Here is a 26,373-nt window from a genome sequence, read left to right on the forward strand (position 1 = left end):
AAAGATGAGCTAATCGTGGTAGGGAAGAAAAAATCTGACGCCTTTAGAGTGTAAAAATAATTTTGCAATTTATGGTATTTCAGTAATCTGTGCCGTCTTGGTTTTCTTTCATGCATCTCACTGTCAGGGATAGCCTCCCCAGTTTGGGAACCAGTGGAGTATTGGATCTGTTAAAACATATAAAAATATTACGAAATGTTGTGATTTATCTTATAAGTAGTGAAGCGTGATCACCCATTAAAAAAAAAAAAAAAGTAAAGGTCATCGCCTATGTTGTACAGTATCATCACACTTACACGAAGGTAAAATAGGTCCTATATTACATTTAGAAACATACATTGTATTTCCCTCACTATTGACGCAATGTAGGATTTATTATCCCTTATATCCAGAGTAAAATTTACTTATGAAAATCATAGATTTCTTAAAAGCAAAACTTGCAAGACTCTTGCAAGCAAGACCAAGACTGGGTGTGCAAGAACAAGACCAAGACCAAGACTAGGTGTGCAAGACCAAGACCAAGACCAAGACCGAGGGTTCCACTGCAAGACCAAGACCAAGACCGCATGTGCAAGACCAAGACCAAGACCACCGGGTCTTGGTCTTGGTCTTGCATTTGCTCATCACTAGGACCTATTGTTTCTTATACCTCTACCTTTACTTATTATTGTTTCCGACTGTACACGAAAGATCACAATACGGTACTTACCGTAAATTGATGCATGAAGATGCTTCAGCTGTTATTTGATGTTGCTGATTCAGGAGTTTCTTCACTACTCCATGGTCCAAGAGAGTTAAAAAAAAAAAAAAAAAAAACTTTTCATGTTAGTTTTACATACCTATCTTGACTCCCTTTGTCTCATTATTGTGAAACAACGAACAACGCGCTATTTGAATCACTTGAAACGAAAAGAAGAGAATTTATACTCTCCAACTTTCTGCACTCATTTTCCTTCAGGGAAGAGATTTTTATTGGTCCATCATCTTAGCATACAGAATTACGATTTACTTTAATTTTCTGCATAGGTAGATACATTGGCAAAACTCCGGGGGGATGAGTCCCCTCCAATCTTAGAACTGAGGCGGACTGTTCCCCCAATAATTCGATTTGAAATGTGTTTTGGGGAAAATATGATTATTTGTGTCCGATTACCACAAAGGAAAGTGAGAAGAAATTTAAGTCCTCTGAGAATAGCCTCAAATCTGTCCCTGCAGGTCTCCCAATGTTGAAGACAATTAGCGATGCGCACGAGACGAGTCGAGACAGGAATTTCCTGACAATATTCGAGTAAAGACACGGCTCTTCCAATAGAAAAATATACGTTTTTCGAGTCGAGAAATCACTTTGACAGAACATTTTCGAGACGAGACAGCCACAAATCTTGTCTCGTGCGCATCCCTAAAGACAATTCTAGTTTTCTGATACTCCACAGCATTGTTTTTTAACTTCATAAACATTTTAAACATCTTAAAAAAATTGCTAACGGTCTTATCCGTCACTCCCCCCCCCCTATGTTGAATACAGATTTGCGTCGCTGGGTAAAGAACCGAATGTTTCCACTGGTAGGTGGCAATTTATCATTGTTTCTTTCTCAAACTTATCTCACTTTTATAGCTCTGTTAGTAAAGTTGATCAAACGTTAAAAATTGTTGATCATACCTGACCAAACGATGATCAAACGATTGACATAAGAAAAAGTCGAATCGGAGGTGAAGGGGGGGCTGGCCCCCATTTAGGAACCCTTATATCTCTGTTACTAAAGTTGATCAAACGTTGAAAATTGTTGATCAAACCTGATCAAACGATGATCAAACGATTGACATCAAAAAATTTCGAATCTGACGTGAGGGGGGGGGGCTAGCGTGTAGTTAGCGCCCCCTACTAAATATCGCTTATATTTCTGTTAGTAAAGCTGATCAAACGTTAAAAATTGTTGATCATACCTGATCAAACGATGATCAAACGATTGACATAAGAAAAAGTCGAATCGGAGGTAAAGGGGGGCTGGCCTCCCATTTTGGAACCCTTATATCTTTGTTACTAAAGTTGATCAAACGTTGAAAATTGTTGATCAAACCTGATCAAACGATGATCAAACGATTGACATCAAAAAATTTCGAATCTGACGTGAGGGGGGGCTAGCGTGTAGTTAGCCCCCCTACTAAATATTGCATATATTTCTGTTAGTAAAGCTGATCAAACGTTAAAAATTGTTGATCATACCTGATCAAACGATGATCAAACGATTGACATAAGAAAAAGTCGAATCGGAGGTGAAGGGGGGCTGGCCCCCCATTTTGGAACCCTTATATCTTTGTTACTAAAGTTGATCAAACGTTGAAAATTGTTGATCAAACCTGATCAAACGATGATCAAACGATTGACATCAAAAAATTTCGAATCTGACATGAGGGGGGGGTAGCGTGTAGTTAGCCCCCCCTACTAAATATCGCTTATATTTCTGTTAGTAAAGCTGATCAAACGTTAAAAATTGTTGATCATACCTGATCAAACAATGATCAAACGATTGACATAAGAAAAAGTCGAATCGGAGGTGAAGGGGGGGCTGGCCACCCATTTTGGAACCCTTATATCTCTGTTACTAAAGTTGATCAAACGTTGAAAATTGTTGATCAAACCTGATCAAACGATGATCAAACTATTGACATAAGAAAAAGTCGAATCGGAGGTGAAGGGGGGGCTGGCCCCCCATTTTGGAACCCTTATATCTCTGTTACTAAAGTTGATCAAACGTTGAAAATTGTTGATCAAACCTGATCAAACGATGATCAAACGATTGACATCAAAAAATTTCGAATCTGACGTGAGGGGGGGCTAGCGTGTAGTTAGCCCCCCCTACTAAATATCGCTTATATTTCTGTTAGTAAAGCTGATCAAACGTTAAAAATTGTTGATCATACCTGATCAAACGATGATCAAACGATTGACATAAGAAAAAGTCGAATCGGAGGTGAAGGGGGGTTGGCCCCCCATTTTGGAACCCTTATATCTCTGTTACTAAAGTTGATCAAACGTTGAAAATTGTTGATCAAACCTGATCAAACGATGATCAAACGATTGACATCAAAAAATTTCGAATCTGACGTGAGGGGGGGCTAGCGTGTAGTTAGCCCCCCCTACTAAATATCGCTTATATTTCTGTTAGTAAAGCTGATCAAACGTTAAAAATTGTTGATCATACCTGATCAAACGATGATCAAACGATTGACATAAGAAAAAGTCGAATCGGAGGTGAAGGGGGGGCTGGCCCCCCATTTTGGAACCCTTATATCTCTGTTATTAAAGTTGATCAAACGTTGAAAATTATTGATCAAACCTGATCAAACGATGATCAAACGATTGACATCAAAAAATTTCGAATCTGACGTGAGGGGGGGCTAGCGTGTAGTTAGCCCCCCCTACTAAATATCGCTTATATTTCTGTTAGTAAAGCTGATCAAACGTTAAAAATTGTTGATCATACCTGATCAAACGATGATCAAACGATTGACATAAGAAAAAGTCGAATCGGAGGTGAAGGGGGGGGCTGGCCCCCCATTTTGGAACCCTTATATCTCTGTTACTAAAGTTGATCAAACGTTGAAAATTGTTGATCAAACCTGATCAAACGATGATCAAACGATTGACATCAAAAAATTTCGAATCTGACATGAGGGGGGGCTAGCGTGTAGTTAGCCCCCCCTACTAAATATCACTTATATTTCTGTTAGTAAAGCTGATCAAACGTTAAAAATTGTTGATCATACCTGATCAAACGATGATCAAACGATTGACATAAGAAAAAGTCGAATCGGAGGTGAAGGGGGGGCTGGCCCCCCATTTTGGAACCCTTATATCTCTGTTACTAAAGTTGATCAAACGTTGAAAATTGTTGATCAAACCTGATCAAACGATGATCAAACGATTGACATCAAAAAATTTCGAATCTGACGTGAAGGGGGGGCTAGCGTGTAGTTAGCCCCCCCTACTAAATATCGCTTATATTTCTGTTAGTAAAGCTGATCAAACGTTAAAAATTGTTGATCATACCTGATCAAACGATGATCAAACGATTGACATAAAAATAATTTTAAATTTAGCATGAGGGGGGGCTAACTGCACGCAGGTGTCAAGCGGTGTGGGGAACAGCGTTGCCACACCGAAAGCCGGGGCCTTCCTAAAGACGGCTATGGTCTAACTCCTAGCTCTGTGTCCTTCGTGCACATTATTACGTGTTCGATTTCCGGCGGAGAGCATAAACTAATATCAAATCATTCACTTCCAATACTCATCTGTCTTCTTTAGCCTAATTTGCTGGAATGTTAAACTATTTTTTTTTCATTTTCAAAGGAAAACATCTTAGATTTCATGCTTCTTTACAGACAAAAAAAAAAAAAAAAACGTGGTTCCTGAAAATTGACTTTTTGTTCCGTATATTTATACAAAGAAATGCTAACAAAATGCATATTGTCGGAGGAGACAGGTGTTTCTGGACCCTAAAGAAAATAAAGCGGAAAATATTTGCGGTAGCGATGCTTTCTATTCAGAGAAACTTGGCGAGCAGCATTTCAGATTTCAATAAAGTCATAGAAAAATTTGAAGCCCGAAAGATCGAAGAAAGACCTTCCATTCTAAAATAATGCATAGTTTATATAATTAAATAATTTTGTTTAACTGCGTGCATGCAAGTTTTTTGCTTCTTTTCTTCTTTTCGGATTAACGCCATCATTCATGGCTTACAGCACATACTATATATTCGATTTATCTCGTGTTTAATAACATGAGTGTAGAGGTTTTGTATATAAATAGTGTATAAACGTACATTGATAGTGGTTGTTTGAAAAAAAGAAAATAGCTTATATATTAAATTAATATTAGAGAAATAATTTAATCAATAATATACAAATAGAGCTTAAAAGACTTTCCTCTTCATATTTCCTGAATATTTCTTGGATAGGACTCAAGAATGCTGGGGGAGGGGAACACTTCCGCGTACCTACATACCTTTGATATTGCAACATTGCAACCGGTGCTTGTACAGACTACGAGCCGCTACTGCTAAACACTACAAATACAATTTCGCTATGACTGTTTTTTCTTTAAATAATAATCTATTATTCTACGAGGGTCACTACGAAAGTTTTGAGATACGCATTGTTGTGGCGCAGTATTTGAATTCCAACAATTGCGTTCGGTAGTGGTATCCAGAGCGAAGAAGCGAAGTAAGTTTCAACTCGCCTCGCTTATCAGTGTGGCCGTATCGCCTTCACTTGTTTGTTGATGTGAACAGTATTCGGCTGTCTAGAATGGAGCTCGAAAGGGAACATTTTCGGGCAATGATCCTTTACGATTTCAAAAGTGGTTTGAACGAGACACAAAGCCTTGACCGTTTGCGGGGGGCATTTGGGGACCTTGCTCCTTCCCGTGCTACAATTTTTCGGTGGTTTGGTGAATTCAGAAGAGGCCAGACATCGCTTAAAGATGAAGAGAGAGCTGGACGTCCGGCAACAGCTGTGTCAGATGAACACGTTGCCGCTGTGGAACAAATGATTCGAGAAAATCCTCTAACAACTTTCAAGGACATTGAATCTACAGTGAAAATTGGTTCGCCAGCAGTAACAAAAAGTCTTCATAATCATCTTCGGCTCAGGAAGGTTTCATCTCGTTGGGTGCCTCACACTTTGACTGTACAGCAGAAGCGCATGCGTGGGGAATGGTGTGAAGAAATGCTTGCAAAATTTAATGGAGGCAATTCTCGACGCGTCTCTGACATTGTTACTGGTGACGAGACTTAGATCTATCAAGTTGACCCTGAAAATAAACGCCAGTCTACAGTTTGGATCTTTCCAGACGAAAATCCACCCACGAAAGTAAAGCGACCGCGAAGTGTGGGAAAGATAGTCGCAACTTTCTTCTCCAAATCTGGCCATGTTGCAACTGTTCCACTTGAAGACCAAAGGACTGTTACTGCTCAGTGGTACACCGCTGTTTGCCTAACAAAAGTGTTCCAGAAGCTTCGGGAACGGCGTCCAAGAACTGGATTGCATGGGATCCTGCTTCATCATGACAACGCGTCCGCACACACGGTCAACATCACAATTCAGTTTTTAGAATCTACGGAGGTCAAACTTATGACTCATTCGCCGTATAGCCCTGACCTGGTCCCGTGTGATTTTTTCTGTATCCCAGGATCAAAGATCGCATGGGTGGGAAGAGATTTTGCAGCCTTGAAGAAGCTGTGGTGGCTTACGAGAATGAACTTTCAACACTTGAAGAAAAAGACTGGCAACACTGCTTCCAAAAGTGGTTTTCGAGGATGCAAAAGTGTGTACAGTGTAATGGTGAATACTTTGAGAAAATGTAAGTGTTAAATTGATTTTAAGTATGTAAGTTATTTCACATCTCAAAACTTTCGTAGTGAAAGATAAAGGAAACACACATGCAGAAGAAAGATGGTAATCCTTTTTTATAGAATTCAATATCGAACTTCAATGTCAATACATTAGTTTGCAATTCTAGTACAACTAGCTCTTTGAGCTTTATTTCTTGATTTTCCTTCTACGTCTGTTGAAAAATTTAAAAAAAAAAAAAAAAACTTGTTTCCACCTTCAATGATAAGGAGCTTGTTTGTGACAAAGACAAGACTAGTTTTCATATCAAAACTGTGATAACTGACTACATGGAACAGGTGTTGGCTACTGTTCGAGAATTGACTTCTTTATTTGATGACAATCAAGCAATTCATGCTGGGATTCATTTGATCCAGTGCTTTAGTATTGTCCATGTGACCTTAAACTAATGTGACCTGAACATGATTTATGAATGTAGTATTCAAATAGGTCAGAGCAGTAAAGTTAACTACTATCATCATGAAGTCTGTTTCCAACACGAAATATTTATTTTAAATAATATAGTTATGACAGATTTCCCCCCCCCCCATCGAAATTTGCCGCCTCGTGCAAATGCATATGTTGCACATGTGGTAGAGCCGGCCCTGTATATAGTACATGTAATGAAAGGAATGCATTATACATAGTACATGTATGGCAGGTCCAGTGCATAAGGGAATCAAGTCCATTTTTGAGTCATTTTGAACTTATTTAATCTTTTAGATCAGTATCTGAAGCTCCTTTCAGAGTTTAAAAGAGTCGTGTCCAGATACTGTAAATAACTCATCTAATGTAAAAAATAGTGTTAAGTTTTCCATGTATTTATACGCACTGTACAAACTTTATATGTCCCTTCACTTTCGCACAAGTTTGGTGATTGTACTTGATTCTCTTGCGCTCTGAATGGCTCATGTGTTCTCCATATTCCCCTTATACGGGGTGTTTCAAAACAACACCGACAACGTTTGGGAGGTGATTCTTGACACCAAGATAAAACAAAAAGTATAGACCATCCTGGGGGCAAAAATGCTTCATTTCGGAGTTATATGCTGCCGAAAACATGAAAAAAAAAAAAATAAATTTAAAGATCCATAGCTCGAAAACTATGGGATCTACTGTAGTCGGGTCAAGACTTCACTTAAGAACTAGTATGTGCGCTATCCAAATATTCAAGTTTCAGCGGTACTTCCGCAACGATTTTTATAGAGGTAGTTGGTGAGTACTTCAAATTATATGGCCATAGCCAAACTCCCTCTATAAAAATTGTTACGTGAGTACCTTAGGATTCTGAAACATGTATTTCTGAATAGCGCGCATATTAGTCCCTAAGTAAAGTCTTGACCTGATACGATAGGTCCCATACTTTTGCAGCTATGGACCTTTAAACTTCATTCTTTTCATGTTTTCGGCAGCCTATAACTCCAAAAGGAAGCATTTGTGCACCCAGGTTAATCTATACTTTTTGTCTTATCTTCATATCAGGAATCAGCTCCCAAACGTTGTCGGTGTTGTTTTGAAACACCCTGTATACGTCCCTGTGTAATAAATCAAAATTAGCATTTCATCTACTTAGCTACAGTATACTGAAAGTACTAATGAGGTAAACTGGGTCATCGGCTTTTTCGGGGAAAGTATAGTGGTGAGAAAGGGGACATAAAATGAAATTGGGTTAAGACTATTAATTGAATACCAATTGAATATTGTACTGTAAAACCTAAGTTGTTCATTAAAAAAAAAAAACTGTCATCTCGTACTTAATTTGAACTAATATAAACTGAATTATAGAAGTAGAACTGTTATTATTATTATACTCTAATAGGAAGCAGAAGCGGATACAGCTAGCATGCACTTCTGCTTCCACCTAAAGAACAATAACTACTTTTCCTACAGAAGTAACAGTGACCAACGTAGACAAATACTAACATTTTGTGTAGTTTACACAAGAATAATACACTTGAAGAGCCCGTGTAAGAAGTAAAGATACCACAAAATTATGGAATTATATTAAAGTGATAACTGGTAGAGGTTTGGCTATAATAGATAAAGAAACTAGTGTTAGACGATTAAGTGGAAAAGGAAGTCCTTCTACTTTTCCGGATCGATGTAGCCATTTGTCGTATGAAAACAGTTCCATTCTTAGAAGAAACGACATTATCTAATATGCAATAGCCAATTTTCATAAATTTATGCAAAATTTCAGACGATTCTTGCAAAATGTTAATCGAAAAGTGTTCATATCTTTTGTAAAACTCATTCACCATAAGATTTCAGATTTTAATTTATTTATTTATTTTTATTTAGGAAACCAAACGAAGTTAAAATTTGTCCGTTTTAAATATTAACCTCTAAGATGATAGACAAACTGAGAATTACAGATTTCTCCCTTTTAAATATTAACCTCCTGTCAGTATTTCTTTTTCAAGACTTCACATGTTACTGACAAAAATACTACACTTTAGTAACAACATAAATATGCCAAATACTATCCAGAAACTTACCTACTCCTGGTTGAGGAGGAGGTGGTGGTGGCGCTGGCGGGGCCATTGGTGGAGCCTTTGGTATTGGTGGGGGAGGCGCCTTTGGTGGCATTGTTCCATTCTCTTTCGGCTCCGGAGCAGTCACCGCAGGAGCTGATGGTATAATGGTGATTTTGCTTTGTTTTCGGCCAGAAGATGGAGCAGAAACAGCATCATTTTTAACTTCTACTTTAACAGTGCTTGATTTCTTCGCAGGGGTTTTGTCCACATTCTGAGCCTTCTTTGGTTCCGGAGCTGCGTTTGATGAGCTAGCAGTTTGCTCGTCTCTGCTTTGTCGCCTCCATGGTGCTGGTTGGTTTGGTTGATTTGTTTCTGGAGTATCCTTTAGCCAAGGAGGTCTAAAAGTTGTCCTTTGAGCAGGAGGACCCTTTTGCTGGTTGGGCGCTGGCATTGGGCAGACGTAAACGGGAGAAAACCTGTAAATACAAAAGAAGTTTTAAGTATTTCTAATATTTCAACTGGTCTGTAAATAAATTAAATTTGATCTCATCCATCTACAGTGGGCTCATCGTAACTTTTGCTTCTTTCTGCTAATCTAGTAGAAAAGGGTTGCCAGTGTCGTCACATTGTGGACAAGTTTGTTAATTGAAGGACGTCAAAAGTTGTTCAACTTTGTATTAAATGAGTCTGGGCACAGAGAAGTCACGACTAGACACCACATGAAGTCAGAATTTGATATCAGAGGCGGACGTCCGAGGAAATCGAATCTAGAGATGAGTTGTAATTGTCCATGTGATCACATCTTTGTGAAAGCACAATTCTTAGTCGCTCGAAGAAACAAGTATTAGTCTGCGTCGAGTCAGTGTTCACGCTTTTTTTTGTAAACTATACACCCTTTAAGCAGTCTTGCTTGAAATGAGAACAGACTTTAACACTTGTTTCTGAATTTTTAAAATATAAAATTGTACACAATGTAAACAGATATACAAAGTCCATATATGTACTTTACGTAATATGTAAGGAGTCATAAATACTTTTAAGTACCAATAGTATTATCTGCATAATTTGGACTAAGGTTTTTTTGCATGCATCCAGTTATATATATGAAATCATGAAATTAAATTACTACTCTTTAATGGGTAGATTAGGGAAACTTTGTGAAAACTATACTGTGAAAAGAGTTTGTTTTTCTTTCTTCTTTTCACTGGAATACTATAGCTCTGAATGGTTATTTATTCAATTCAAAGAAGGGATAAAGATCTCCAAACGACTTAGGATTAAAATTTCATTTCAACATAGGTTTTTCTTACAAGTGAGTGTGCAAGTGGGTATGATTTTGCGCTCAAAACTCAACTATTGAGAGTGAAAATCAACAGACGATTATTTGTCGAAAATGAACTAACTTACAAAAGTTTATATATAAAACTGACCAAAAGTCCGCGTATGAGAGCGCTTCTGGCTAGTTCCACTTAAACATTTCGATTTATTGTACTTGTCTACATTGCATCTGCTGTCTCATGAGGTATGATGTATCTTGAGTTTTTATTTGTTTATATTACATCTGCTGTCTCATGAGGTATGATGTATCTTGAGTTTTTATTTGTTTATATTACATCTACTATCTCATAAGGTATGATGTAGCTTGAGTTTTTATTTGTCTATATTACATCTGTTGTTTCATGAGGTATGATGTAGCTTGAGTTTTTGTTTGTCTATATTACATCTACTATCTCATAAGGTATGATGTAGCTTGAGTTTTTATTTGTCTACTGTCTCATAAGGTATGATGTAGCTTGAGTTTTTATTTGTTTATACTACATCTGCTGTTTCATGAGGTATGATGTAGCTTGAGTTTTTATTTATCTTTATTACATCTGCTGTATCATAAGGTATGATGTAGCTTGAGTTTTTGTGTCCTGTGTCCTTATACAACTCCAAGGCTATGTACGGACTTACTTATTAAGATGGACTCGGAACCACATCCGAGACTTGAGTTCGGCGCAGTTACCATTATGCAAGATACACCCTCAAACTATAGACTGTTTCTCACCAAACTATTTCGCCTTCAAGAGAATTGGTTTACAATATCACGCTATCGGCCCAAGTATGAATATTATGGAGTTTCTCATTACAGTATAATGTGCTTAATTTCGTATGAAATTGTTAGAGTAAATTTTTTCTTCGAATTCGAGTATTTATATTTATGCTACATATTTGCAGTATCAAAGGCACTTGTATCTAAAGTTAAGAGGGCTCATCACGGCGAAATTAAAACATCGCTAATTTTACAGTAATTATGTGATATTTTCAAATAGATAAAAGATAATTGAAAAGTGGAACAAAAACTCGCTAGATAATATTAGTTTACATGAGATACCATTATCATGACTCACTTATCTGCTTTCGATTTCCACTCATTTAGAAAATAGGCAATTTTTTCGCGTTTATAAATGGCTGCAAACGGAAAGCTACTATGTGACTCGTGATAACGGTCACTCATGCAAAATAGTACTGTCTAGCGCACTCATTTCGATTATCTTTTATCTACTTGAAGATATCACATAATTACTGTAAAATTTAGCCGCATTTTAATTTCGGTGATTAGGCCTCTTAATTTTCTCAGACTTCTCATGCTGATTTCTCAAAAATTAATATCTGAGATAAAATTACACACTTTCTTCACTTAGAGTAACATTTAAATAATTTGTACTAACAAGACTTCCATATACAGTGGAGTCTCGTTAATTCGAACTTGGATAATTCGAACAGAAGTCCATCCCCCTTGAAAACTGTATTGAAAACAATAGTAAAATATCGTGGATAAATCGAACTTTGAACCTATGTTTTGAATAATTCGAAGTAAATACAGTTGAAAATTTTTAATGTTGGACAGATGTAAACAGACAAATACAGTTTTAACGTGTTTTCAGTTATCCAGATGCAGCCATAGGGAAGAGTAACACAAAAGATAAATAGAAAATCTATGTAATGATAAAGATGAAGATGAGTTGGGGAAGAAGTAAAGATAGAGAACGTGTGCCAATCTAACCTTGTTTCAGAATTGGTTGAAAATTTAAGATGAATTATTGATAAAGTCAACCAAATGTTATTAATATAGTATTCCACGCAATACATGAAATTCAGGATTTATTGACGGTACAAAAACAATCAAATTTAAGCAAATGAGGTTTGTGACTTCTTAAGGCTGAGAACAGAATATTCAAATTGTTACTGGTGTTTAATTGTTTGGGCTATTCAATGTATGTTGTAGTGTTGTACGTAAATATATATTCCATTGTACACGTAGTTTGAATTATGTAGAGTCAATGTCGTTGGTTAGTTTGCGGTATTCGATCACGCAAATAATAAGCTGGTTTAAAGGTAAAATCTACATCATATGAATATGTTTTTGATGCGCAGTACTTTGGTTTGTTTGTTGTTATATATGTGAAAATGAATGTTGTTGGATAATTCAAAGTTTTTTCGTGTCCCCTTGGACTTCGAATTAAAAAGAGTCCACTGTATTTGTTCTTTTATTAACTTTGACAATCTTTTAAGCCTGACTTAAGTACTTCTTTATGACACTTCGTAAATAAACATATGAGAATGAATTGAAAACAACTATCAAGAAAGTAAATATATTCTGAAAAATATTTTGGAATTTCTTTTTACGTCACGACAACTAACTTGTCAAAGTTTCCTACTATCACTGCATAACTAACTATTGAGTAAATTCAGACAAAAACAACACAGGTTTGAATAAAGCCCTTTTCATGAGAAAAACAAAACAAAAATAGATTTAAGATAGTTGAACAAAACATTCATACACCTACGAAGATACACCTGAGAAGTACGTGCAAGAAGAAACATTCTTATTGAAGGAGTCACTATGTGACGCGTTTGTGTTGACTAATTCTATGTTAATTCACTAGAAGTATCATGTGACCATTTGTTTTGGACGCTAATGCTTTTCCTCCATGAAACATTGGAAGGTCTGAGGCTATTTTAGATCCTCTTCGTCGGTTGCCAAGAAGTGAGATGTTGAAAACAGCTGCTCGTTTTCACACTTCCACTACTCAAGAGCATATGCGCATACCAAGGTTTCTCAGGGTCACAGACAAACACTGCTTGCACTGACCGTTTGATCATTTGTCGTGTAAACAAAGTTGTCAAAGTGTCTTCAATAAGAAGACACTTTGTTCAAAAAAAATTATATATGTTTCTAGGAAAGTACACTTTGCTAAATTATGAATTAAATCGAAAATATACTACAGGAAATTTAGTATTTCTTGGACACACTCCTGCTATTCATTAAATCATCGCTTTTGTAAGCAATTGGCAGAACGTCAGTTTTTGCGACCCTGGGAGATAGAAATTGCAACAAAATGAACTTCTATGTTCTAAGACAAGGATCTAGAATTGTTGCATACAGGAAAACTAAGACATTACTTTGTTGGATTTGAAACTTTAAGATAAGAAAAGAACAATCAATCAAAGAAATTATAGTCAAAAGAAATCAATATTATCTATTATACAAAATTGAAAGTGATTATTGTTTGTAATATCATAACTCTTGAACCACCCGACCGATCTCGATCAAATTTTCAACATAGATGAGGTTCGGGCCTCGAATGGTTTTTATCATTTCACTTTGATGCTGCAATTTAAGGGAGGGGAAGGAGGAGAGGGAGATATTTAAAATAATTGAAAATGACCGATATTTGTGTTGAACCCATAGTTTTTGGAGTCGCTGAGAGAACAGTGACACCAATATTAGTGTCGAATCCATAGTTTTCGGGGTCGCTGAGACAAACAGCAACACTTCCGATGCCGTTTAAATGAAAACTCAGCCCTCATTTCCCTTTATGTCCAAAATGAAAGTATTCTTCCCATGTGAAGAATGGACAATCTGCTAGTGATAAGTAAATAGTATAGGGTCTATGTGCTAGTATTTACAAGAATAATAGAAATAGACTATAAACAGTTCTGTTCGAATTTTCCAAAATGCAGCCGTATGATATGCATATAGTGTAAATACTTTTAACTCTACAGAAGAAGATCCAATAGTGTCTGCCAAAACAGCATTCTTAGTGAGTCAGCGCCTTTGTCGCTATCACCAAAACGATTTATTTTTGTGGCATACTTGACCTTCGCTTGAAACTACTTTTTTATGCTTGTAAATACGAAAACAGATTAAATAAGAAAAGTACCGTGATCCCTTTCAAACTACAAAATATTTAAAGACTGTCTAACGAATCTACCTAGAAGTGTCAACTTTGAGGATGGTCCTGTAACGTTACGTATGCTTTAAAGTGATAAATAATATACGACAAACGGTAAAACAATGTTTATATATACACTAGCGTCAATTAACCTCTAAACTGGGTTAAAATAAAAAAAAAAAAACAAATAGTAATATATTCACTTTTTACTTTACTGAAGCGCTCTCAAATCGATAGCAACAAAGAAGATATAATGAAAAGTAATCTAGGTATATAAATAATAATTTAATATTACTATTGTGGGTTAAATTTATATTTAAATGACATCGGAGGTGTCACTATTCATCTCAGCGAACCCGAAAACTGGATTCGGCGGATATCAGTCATTTTCTATCACTTTTTTAATATTTTCTCCCTCCCTCTCCCCTAAGAAAGTGAAATGATAGAAACTATCGCACCCCCGAACCTCATCTATGTTGAAAATTTGATCAAAATCGGTCAGGTGGTTCAGGAGTTATGAAGTCATGAACATAATGACTTTCATTTATATATATACTCTTAGATATACAGAAGTCAAGCAGGTTTCTTTAAGAGGAACTGTTAAAAGATTGAATTAGAAATTGTTAAAAATTAAATTTTGATTATTTTTCATGTATATACCGTAGAACATCAAACTCAAAGGTTTCATTTCATTTTCACTTGCGTACTACTTTGTCTACTCAATTTTGCCATTGTCACAGCTCCCACACTTCGGCTATTATCGCTTTCATTTTATTTATATTTGTAGTTACCTCACATTCTCTGACAATTTTACATGTTTTCTAACATTATGATAATTTTTTATTCAAATTCTACAACAAGGACATCAATTATGCAGTAAAGTGAATACTTAACTCTCATACCTCCTACAGAAACAACTTTTCTATTCAGACTTAATTACTCTTTGTAGATATTGAATGATGTCGGTAAGAAACAATATTTTGTTAAGCACCGTTTACTATCCTCTATCATTTATTATTTTATTCTAACTCTTAATGGTTAGTTGATATGCAAGTTTCTCCCAAGTTTCTGAGCTTTTCGTCCCAAACTTTTTTTTATTATCTTCATCAAAATTGACCAGTTTATGTAATTAAAAACCTTTCCTAAATTAATTAACACTATATACACACTTCCTTTACTTCGTTTTAAAAGCTTTCAGCTGTTACTTGATGCTGTCAATTATATCTTTAATGTGTTTTTTCTTATCCTAGATCAAACATATTTTTCTCCTTAATTTGGTCGTCTTCCCTGTCTTAATATTTCAAGCTGAATTTTGACTGCATAAAATGTGAGGCTAAAGTTCTGTCGTATTCACGTTTTTACATCCGATTTCTTACCTAATGGAATCTTAACTCACTTTTGGAAGTCATATAGTGGATAACTTTCTTGTTGTTCGATTACAAATTCGTAATACAGTAGACCCTTGAGTTACAAACCCCTCATTTTTTGATAACAAATCGGGTTAAGAACAAGTCTTGTGGAAACTTTTACCTCTGCTTGTGAGCAATATATTGATATAACAACTTTCTTTAGAATTCCCAACAACATTCCCCAATTCACGCAATCAAAAATCTTTTCTAGGTCAATAAATACAAGACAAACCTCTTTCTCTTCTTCTATAAACCTTTCACCGATTACCTTTAATAATCCAACTTTATCCCTTTTGCCCTTGTCTCTCCTGAACCCCAACTGTTCTTCTTCAATTTTTTCATTCGTTCTTCCATACAACCTCGTACTCAGTATTCGAAGTAAATTTTTTGCTACATGCAATATGAGACTAATAGTTCTATAATCCTCACGTCTCTCTGGGTTCGATTTCTTAACTATCGGTATCATGACCTTCAAGAAATCTTTTGGCCACTCTCCTGTTTCAAACATATCATTACACAGACGGAACAATTCTTTCTTGCACTTTCTCCTATATTCTTAATGAATTCGTTTGGTGTATTATCTATTCCGGTTGTCTTTCTATTCCTGATCTTCATGAACAAGGGGTATGTGAGTAAAGGAGTATGTGTGTGTAACAGAAAAACAAACAATTGTAGAAACAATCTGATTCTTAAGAATGTGTTTTTTTATATATATTTGGTACATAAATAAATAATAATTTCTTCCAGCAAAATAAAATAGACTTTCAATTATTACTGGCAACGAATGACGTACTTCATTTTAGCTCCACAAAAGTCGATTTTCTCGGAAACTATTTACGAGTAATGCTGCCAAAACATTGACACATAAAGTTGTTAAATGAGGAATGAAATGACTCCAACTTGGGGTGAAAAGTCGCTATAAATTAAAACCATAACACTTTCGACACAATTAAGACTATAAAGTGTTTACATATACGATATTTAAAAATGCACAAAAATTTAAAGTTTACAAAAGAAAAATCTAACCCAGTGATGATTTCAGAAGATTCAGAGAGGATTTTGAATAAAGAGGCTGTGAAAATATTTGTCATCCCTTGCTATCTTTACTGTTTAAAATCCGTTCCACTTTAAGTTTCGCTCCTACAGCTAATTTGCTTGCTATTAACGCTGCTTTACTTGTGACTCTCAGCGGAAACTATGCAAATTGAACGTTATTGAAGACTGGAATTGTTCTTGGTAAGAGAGGAATGAGTAGTAGAAAAGAAAACGAGATTGTGGTCACACTGTATATTTATCCAACTTGTCCTCTCTTGTGCAGATTAAAACAAACAAAAAGAAAGAAAAGAAACTGCTTCGAATTAATAGTGCTTAATTACAGGACAAGTCCTCGAGCACAAAATCGCAAGATTTGTAAGTAAGCTGCCAAATCATCATTTAAGAATCACCAAAAAAGTTGCTAATTGGAAAAATTGTTTCTTATCGCTATCTTGGAAGTCGAATCACCTAGATTTAATGACTTTTCACCTAAATTCGCAACACTGACTACAAGAAGTGCCCCAAGCATGTTATATTGTTAAGCTCAGTGTGAACCACAGACTGATATTATGTCTCATCTTTGGACAATGTTTTATATCCAAACGGAAATTAAAATTGAAGAGTTAATGATAAATATAGAGTATATTCTTTAACCACACTATGTATTGTAGTTTGCTAATGTTACAGTATAATGAATAGATTGATGAGGGTATATGCGAGTATTGGGTTCACCTCAATAAGCTGTATGATCCTAGTACAGCTTCAATTTTGAAATTTACAAAGAAATCATTTTTTTTCTCGAAAATTACGCATGCGTATTTAAAATCACGCATATGTTTTTGGTTCAGTTCAATAATATCTGTCGATTTGTACATGTCTCAACTTCGGATATTTTTGTTTTCGTTAAATGATAACAATATTGTAGAATTTCAGTAAGTAGTGGAACAAAGAAAAAGAAGAACAAGCAACTTCCTCAACAAAATCATAGAAGCTTGGAATTTTCAAGAAGTGAGTAAAAACAGGCATGACATAGGCATATTCATTTAGCTGAAAACAAAGATGGAATTATCACCATTACATGAACCCCTTGCATACCAGTGACATCCATGTGGATGTCATGAAAACCTATCCTTTATTAAGGGTCGTATTAATACTGGAGATGCTGAAATTTGCTAGTGACTGCAAGGCAAGACTTAGTTCTACTATTTCTCCTTAGATAACAGCACCTTACTGACAGAAAGACAAAAAATGTATTATCTCAGGCCTAAGGGAACATTCAATTACAACACACATGTGTTTGTTTTGACGATATGAACAACTAGCAACTTCGAGATCGGAAAACGAAAGTCTTTGTCTTTGATCTCCGGTCAGTGTTGCCAACCTGAAGCAGCATAAAATCTCTTAAGAACATCAGAGTTTCTCTTTTCCAGTCCAAAGGTTTCACAAAGCAAAAATAATAATAATGCACAATAACTATATAACGGTCTAGCCAGTCTTTTAACAATAAGCGAAAACTGGCATTACAGCACGCACATAGGAAAATGACACCTGGAATGCAAGGAATTAATACCGATTACCGATTCTGTTTAATTGTCCAATCGGCAAAACAGAATTCAAACTTTCTTTGGCTGTACGTACTTACGTCATAAGAATGTGGGTATTTCCCCTTTCCGTTAGGGCTAATAGAAAATTAGGTTTCTTTAGTTCCAATCATACCTTTAGCCTGAATGAGAAACAAGTAAATTAAATTCGTAGAAAACGTTTGATTTAGGAGGGAACTCAAGAAGACGGAACCTGACCAGCTAGCAATGCCTAGTAGTAAAAATTCTGGAACTACGTCTGATATAACTTCAGTAAATAAGCGACTTGATTGGTAACGGAAATAACTGCAACATACGACTTTAGTGCCAAAATATGAACTACAGTATAAAGAATAGTATATCAAAAATTCAGGATCCAGTTGTTTTGGGAGAAAGCAACATCTTGATTTTTTTTTTTTTTTTCAGAAAATTTACTCTCGCGGGAATTTTAAGAATGGTTGTCTTTGCAGTTCTATTGTCGTATCATAACGCGTTATACCTCGTTTCAAAAGTTAAAGCAATAAATCTAAAATATATATCACACATACATCTGATTCACTGGGTAAAAAAAAAAAAAAAAAAAAAAAAAAAAAGTGAAAAATTTTAAAAACGGACAACAAATTTTCGAATAATTTTCTTTGGCAGTACTGCCGTTATTACCGTAACAGCTTCAGATTGATAAAACGCTGTTTGCAGTATAAAAAATTCAAACATTTTAACTAGAATGGTTTGTGTATGCTCGATAGTTAGACAGGAAAGATCTTGTTAAAAGCTTTTGTCCTTTGTTTTTAAGAAATTTGGCTTTTAACGGAGATCCGAAACCTCAAGAATTACTTGATGGATCACCCTAATTTTTGGCCAGGATGTAGGGGGCCAAAAGATAGAAATCGAGTTCGTTAGTGGAGGTGATCCATCTAGTTGATCCCAAAATATGGACAATCAACAATCGGTTGGTTCCCCACGTATTCCATGGGACTGGATTGGTAAATGCCTGGCTGTCAGGCAACCCGTATTACGATTGGGTTGTGTGGGTTACATACATTGAAACATATGTTATATTTAATCAGTTGGGTTTAGTACACTCATGTCCAAAATTATTGTCACATGTCAATAAATATGTTGTTGTAGGAATAACAAATTCGCCCGGTATTTCTTATAATGTTAGTATGTGTATAATAGGCAAAGACATGTATGTGGCAAATTTCATGTCAAAAGAGCAATAAATAAGAACAATAAAACGAAAATAAAACCTTTTTTTGTCCATTTAGCAACATTTTGTTTTACTCATTCTAATTTTCGTACTTACAATTCTTTTCCTATGAAATTCACCAGAAATATACATTTCCCAATTATACACATAATGTCAGTATTAAAAGTGCTCTGCAAAATCATTATCAAATTCTATTCTTACAAGAAGACAGTTATAGATATGCGACAATTATTTTGGACAAGAGTGTACATTATTGAGCCGTTAAATATTTCGAACTTCAATTTTCAAGTTGTGTACAGTTACAAACAAAACTCCTTTACGTGGTGTACAGCAACCGATTCTCCATATTTCTACCACTAATATCAATATTAATGGTTTTATTATCAAAGTTGTACAGAATACTATATAGAATAATATTTCGAAAAGCCATTTCCAAATGTTTGGAGGAAAACTGTCATCTCAAATTTTGGCAGAGATCTTTTAGCATACAAGGATATTTAAAAAAATAGTTCATAGAGCTTCCAATTTCTAATTACTAAATCATATAATTATCTTATCAATACTATGTTATACAGAAGGTTGATCCGTCTGTACGTGTCCGATTTTAAACCTATACCCCTTCTCACAAGATCGACCGATTCGAGTGATTCAAACAGCATGAGAAAGCCAAAGTCCTCTTGTATCTCGGTAAGTTTGTGTGTGTATGGTGTGTGTGTCATGGGTCCCAAGGTAAGCTGGTTTTTCGAAAGGTTATGTTGTAACACTTTTCCACACAATATTTTCCATGACACAGATTCAAAAAAAAAACAATGCAGAGTATATTGATGTGCATTGCGGTCAAAAATCATTAAGAACATAATTAATCGACATAACACCACGACGTTTCAGCACTTCCTTCACCCAGTAAGGGAAGTAGAAAGCGATCGTATACTGCAGTGAATCTACCAGTAGCTCGGAATTTGTCCTGAATGGCTCTGCAGGAAAACCCTTCTATAAAACGTATGATGGCAAGACGATTGCACGTGGTACAGTTAACTGTGAACCGCAACCTACTTGGGAAATTAAAGCTAAAGATTGTGTTAAAAGTCGTGGACATGTCCTTACTGCGGCCCATCGTAGGGAGAGAAGGACCCACTGCAGGCATCTCTACGAACACCATATATCCGAAAAAAAATAAAAGTATGTTGTCACACTCGACGAAACATTGATTTATCTACCAAATTGTGGCAAAATTCGAGTCTTAACGTACACCCCACGAGATGCAAAAAAGTCATCCTGACTTCATCTATCAGTGCAAATCAAGTTTCTCGAAGAGATTTCTGGTTGTCGCGGGATACTGCTATGAAGGCAAGTTAACAATTCGGCAGGTGCCTAAAAACTGCAAAATCAACTCCCCATTTATTTTACCAGCAACATATTCTCACACCAATTTATACTGAAGGTCTGCCCCATTTTTATGGAAATGCAATAAATCAAGTCCAATTGCATATGAAAGGCCTCATCACATACATCCCGTTCTACTAGAGATTTCTCGAACAGATTAAATATAGAAAACTGACTCACTTCCGTACAAACTCAATTCCGTACAAACAACAATTCAACTATTCTACTCCAACTCTTATCTTAAAACAGTATTTAAGTAACAAATAAACATGCAAGTTATTAATATGGAAGAGTGAGGCAAAGCACTTACATGATATTATGTTAGACAGCGTCGAAGAAATCTTCCAAATTTAGAATGTATCAGTCTCAATTATTCTTATTGCTGCAGAGACAGTTCTGAAAGAAAAGCACACTTCTCGAGAGTCACTATTATAGCATGCAATACAGTTAGCATTCTATAATATCATAGAATAGTGCAAACAGTGTTATTATACTCTAGAGTTTACTGTATGATAGAATATAAATTAAAGATTGAAAGATTTTAATAACAGAAGAAGAAAAATTAGTTTCAAAAAATATAACAAGCATTTTACGGAAAAGAATAATTTCAATGTTTTACAAAAACCAGAAATAATGTACCTTTATTTATCTACAAGACTTTACTCATTTATTAAAACTTATTAAGATGCTAAAATATATCAGTCATGAAGGTTCAATAGAATTATTCTATGAGTATTGATCTTACATAAATTATTTGCATTCAATCATGCTATTATCATAAATGAGTATGTTATCTTTTGTGTATTTTAGGACATATTGACAAGAGTTTTGAAATTACAGAATTCGAATCTGTAATTCAGTCTATGTAGTCCACTAGGATATCACACGGGGTGGTCGAAGCTACTAAACGTAAATACATGAAATCTGGCACGAATGTAGATGACACAAAGGGAGGAAGGAAAAAAAAGAATACAATTTGTAATTAGTTGTTCTGTCTTGTTTGTTTCTGTTAACAGCACTCTATAAAACGAGCGTGCCTTGTAATGTGCAACAAAACATATGGGAAAACCCAGAATGAGGGAGGGATCGACAGAAGTTGTCCTTGCGTGGAAAGCTCCACTTTTTTCTCCTTCCTTTGATTTTGGCCAATGCCTCAGGTATTCAAACTATGCACTGCATTTGTACCACTACAACCAACAACTAACAATTTGCTCGTAGATCCAACTCTACAACGACCCACTTGGCAAGCATACATCACCTCAAAGTGTTTATTGGTTCCATTTTGGGGGAGTCTCCAATATTTTTTTCACCTGTCGTACCATTTGTGGCATTTATTCACACGTTATATAAGACGTTACACGTGACACAAAAAGTGTCAACAAATTGAAACAAGTTACCTGCACATAACTTGTAAAATGTTAAAACGAGTATTACATGTGACTGTAGTGTTAAATTGGATTTTTAACGTCACTGGGTTGATTCTAACCAGAATATTTGTAACTCCTGAAAATTTATGATTTCAGAAAATTTTCCAGGAGTAATTGGCATTAGCGGGAGTGAAAACAGTACTGTTAAAACCCAAGGTTGATCACGATCGGAGAAATGCTCGGGATGGCATTTTGTAGCTCCGGTAGGGAAAATTCATCACTGCTTGTGTAACTCGTTAAACTCCTTTTAACGATGTACTAGTATACGGTTAATGGAAACATCTGAATATTTTACCATGCAAATCTTATCGTTTCCAAGTACATAGGAGAACTTTTATTCATGATGTAATGTAAATTTCTAGTGTACAAGTTTGAAGCCTTGCGAATGTCCCATATATTAAGTTATAAACAATACATATTTCTGGGCATTGTCGGAACCTATGGCCTTAAGCCCTTCACGTATGAGGGATGACGTTCTTCGGTGAGTACACTATCCGGGGAAAGCGGAAGTTAAAAAGCAATCTGGGACCTATCTAAGCAATCTGTAGGTCATCCTGGCATTTGCCTAGTACGAATGAGGAAAACCCAGAAAAAAACTTACTCAGAATAGCTGGCATAAGAAAGATATTACACTTTTCGACCGAGTGTCCCCATCGGGAATCTAACCCGGGAGCGTTCGCACGAAAGGCGAGAGAATTAGCGATTAGACTAAGCAGAACCATAATTATAAACAATTAACGAAATAGAAACCAATTCTATTCACTGTCCCCCCCACCAGGTAGTAAATCCCACCCAAATTTAAAAAGATTTTTTTTTAAATATCGTTGATTGGAATATACACTGTAACATCAAGAAGTCGAACTGAGTGCTTCTTACTTGATGTTTGCCACTGAGTTGTTGAGTCAAGAGTTCCATTTCTGCAGTAACTTTAAAGTGTTAGGAATTTTGCATGTCGTGATCGAAATATGTCTGCTGTTGTCAAATTAATACAATAATGGGAAATGACAGCATTTTAAAAGATGAAATTGACAGCAAAATCAAAAAGTGATTGGACATAGTTCTGCAAAAAACAATGGGAGTGAAGTTCGATTCTTCGCAGGAAAGTGTATTTTTGGTTTTCCGTCTTCTTCTTCTAAACTATTTCACTGATCATCAAATTTCGTATGGTCCTTAGGACTGTAGTTGATCAGTTTTAGAAGAAGAAAATTTCCAGTAGTATGCCACACAGAAATAATATTAAAAAAAAATGTCGCTTAAAAGTAAATGAAGCTAAATAACGCCAGTGCTTATGCAACCATTCGCAAATATATGTTGGTTGGTGTTGAATAACTTGAAGGAAGCGAGCAAGGAATTTGCTTCAAAGCAAATCAAGATAACTTTCATATTGTATTCATACATAGATACATTTATAACCAGAAACTGGGATTTTTTTTTTTAAATGCACTTCGCAATGCAAATTGTAAACAATTAAGTTTTCACTTAGCTAGTACTAAATGCAATATTGAAGTTTTTCAGGATCGGCTTTAGGTATTTTGATATTCTACGCTTGAAATATTGCAGCGCTCCCTGATTTAGGGATATATTCTATTATCCTTTTTTCTTCAGTTAAAGGATCTTTACCTAAGCAAAAAACACCCTCCTGACCTGAACATAAGTTAATGTTATTTCGATTTCCATCCAGTACACGGCGAGTCTTGCTACCATCTATTTTAACTAACTTTAATATTTTTACGTAGCTAGTTAATTATTTTCGTTTTGTAAATGTTACAAACTCTGCAAAGAAAAAAAAAAGAAAAAAGAAAAACCGGTGCGCTACCCCTAAAATTTGCAGCCCTATACGGTTACCTAGTTCGCCTACATGGACAAATCAGCCCTGATATTAGTGGAATTTTAACAATTGCGTGTTACATAGATCACTCATATTTTATAGAGATAAACATCCTACGAGATGTAGGTTAATAAATGAATAAATAGACTTTGGTTTCCTGAAGTTATTAGTAATTGAGTGGTTTGACTGTTAGCATCAATAACATGGTTTGGCATTTTCCATCAACTGCCAGAACTTTAAGTTTTTGTTATATACCTATAAGACCGAACAGGATAAAGGTAGTTAGACTATATTTTGATACGGAGCAGAAAACTCAAATTCTACAAAATATTTTTTTTACTCAACTATTAAAACATAAATGTAAGTTGGGGATAAGGATACCATATTGTGAAAAACAAATAATGTAATTAAGCCTTTTTCAGATTTTAACGGGTACGTGATCTTAATATTCATTATATTAACACAAATCTATCGGTGATACTCAGGGATGCACTCACGGGGTGTCCACTGCATCCAGATCCCCCAAAACTTCCTAACTCAACATGTATTTTGTACATGTTCTCAATAAAATTATATTTGTTTAACAGGGAAATGATTGATGTAGCATGAAAATTTGATTTTATACTTAATTTGTACTCTTTCTCTTATAAAAACAATCTGGTTCTATTATTTTCCTGAAAATATAGATGGAAGTATTTTACAATTACTTATCGTCTTTTCGGGTGGAGAACAGTACCCGTTCAATACTAAATAGATGCAGTGGCTTGTGATATTGGACCCCTACTAACAAAAATTTCTGGATGCACTCCAGGTGACACGATGAAGGTTTTTAAGGATATATTTTCCTTACGTTTTATGTTCTAATCTTTTCAAACCAATATAGTTATCTATCTATATTGATGGAACGCCGCGGCTATCTTCTGTAACCAAATATCAAACTAAAGCAGTACTTTTGTTTTCATTCTCTTTATTTGAAAATTATATTTCATATTTTAGTTAAAATCGTATGTCCTTAATTGCAAATAGTAATAATTTTTGCTATCGGTGTTGTTGGTAATACTGTAGAAATGGTGGTGAAGTGGGATAAACTGTATATTATTTACACGATAAAATGCCCAGTTATTAATAGTCATCTTAGACAAACATCCAACTAGAGGTTAAAGATATGTATTATTTCCTGTAAATATTAAAAAAAATAGTCATAATCTAACATCCTCTTACAAAATAAATGGTTAGTATGAATGTTTGTTAAATAACATCTTCTGAGAGGAAAGAAATGAAACATATGAAGACCAAAGACTTACTGTGTGAGATTCCACTAAACAACACTGCCAACTTTTCGTAGCAGAATCCCGATGGTGTTTAAACCAGTGGAAACTTGGACAAGGTAAATATGGAACGGTGCTATTTTAGGCTCTTCTACGTCACTCTAGAGTTAAAGACTGGGTCACAACGGGATGTTGATTACGTCATTCTCTATCTGCAATGGAACAACATATGCACTGATTGTATTTGTTTTATGTACTTTATACTTTCAACACCAAGTCTTTCCATAAATAATTGTTACATATTTAATTGTCTGCCTAGAACGATTCTAAGTAAAATATCTTCTTGGCAGGAAACTTCATGTGATTTAAAATTATTCTTCCGTTCCGTGGTGTCATTTTTCATTTTGTGTTTACTATCTAATGTATATCCTGTTCGCATACAAATCTATTATTGAATGATGTGTGCAGGGAGTCTGACAATCGGGCACATTCTTAGTTCACTCGCCCCTTTATGGCACCTCCTCTAAAAGTCTAGCAAAAGTAAAATTAATACATGTCGCTGAAATATTTACATTTTTTTCGAAATAATATTATTTAAAACAAAATTGTAAATCTTTGTTGTCAATAACTTTTCAAGACGGGTGTAAAGTTTACTACGTTACAGCTATACTGTTGGAACTTCCTTGTGGCTAAGCAGTTAGCGTATTAGCCTTTGGCGTGGGAGACCCGGGTTCAATTCCCGGCAGGAACTTATGCGATTCTGATACCACGTTAAATTGCAAGTCCACGTCTCACATAGCCCCGCTGCCGAAAGGGAAGCTATGAAACCATAACTGAAAACCATAACAAACAAAAACTGTTGGAGCCCAGCCGCTATCTTCGGTAACCAAACATCAAACTAAAGCAGCATTTTTGTTTGAATTAGCTTTATTCCAAACTTATATTCTATGTTCTAGTTAAAATCTTATGTGGTTATAGACAATGAGATATCTACAGCAACTGACATCTATAAATAACATAATAGCTCTCCTCCTCTATCAATTGATATGATGTCTTCCCAATATTCATTCCACCGCCTTTTCAAGAAGCTAGTCCATTACATTTTGTTTATCGTCCCACTGGGAGGTCCTGCAGATGAGTTATA

The 26,373-nt window shown here is 35.4% G+C and overlaps 1 protein-coding gene across 2 annotated transcripts in view; it reads right to left on the minus strand.

The window, feature by feature from the left end:
* LOC145692988 (uncharacterized) overlaps nucleotides 1–25,334 on the minus strand; it is a 59,854-nt gene extending 34,520 nt beyond the window's left edge. Inside the window, exons 1-3 of one of the 2 annotated variants that reach the window (XM_081768616.1) lie at nucleotides 25,266–25,334; nucleotides 21,017–21,102; nucleotides 8,889–9,343 (exon numbers count right to left, since the gene is read on the minus strand). In XM_081768616.1, the coding sequence (XP_081624742.1) occupies nucleotides 8,889–9,343; nucleotides 21,017–21,018 (457 nt within the window). In that variant the 5' untranslated portion in view covers nucleotides 21,019–21,102; nucleotides 25,266–25,334. The remainder of the gene's footprint in view (nucleotides 1–8,888; nucleotides 9,344–21,016; nucleotides 21,103–25,265) is intronic. The other variant, XM_081768618.1, reaches the window with a different exon arrangement.
* Nucleotides 25,335–26,373: the final 1,039 nt, after the last annotated feature.

The sequence above is a fragment of the Thermobia domestica genome, chromosome 8 (genome assembly GCF_964235325.1).
Source record: "Thermobia domestica chromosome 8, izTheDome1.hap1.1, whole genome shotgun sequence".
Lineage (NCBI taxonomy): Eukaryota > Metazoa > Arthropoda > Insecta > Zygentoma > Lepismatidae > Thermobia > Thermobia domestica.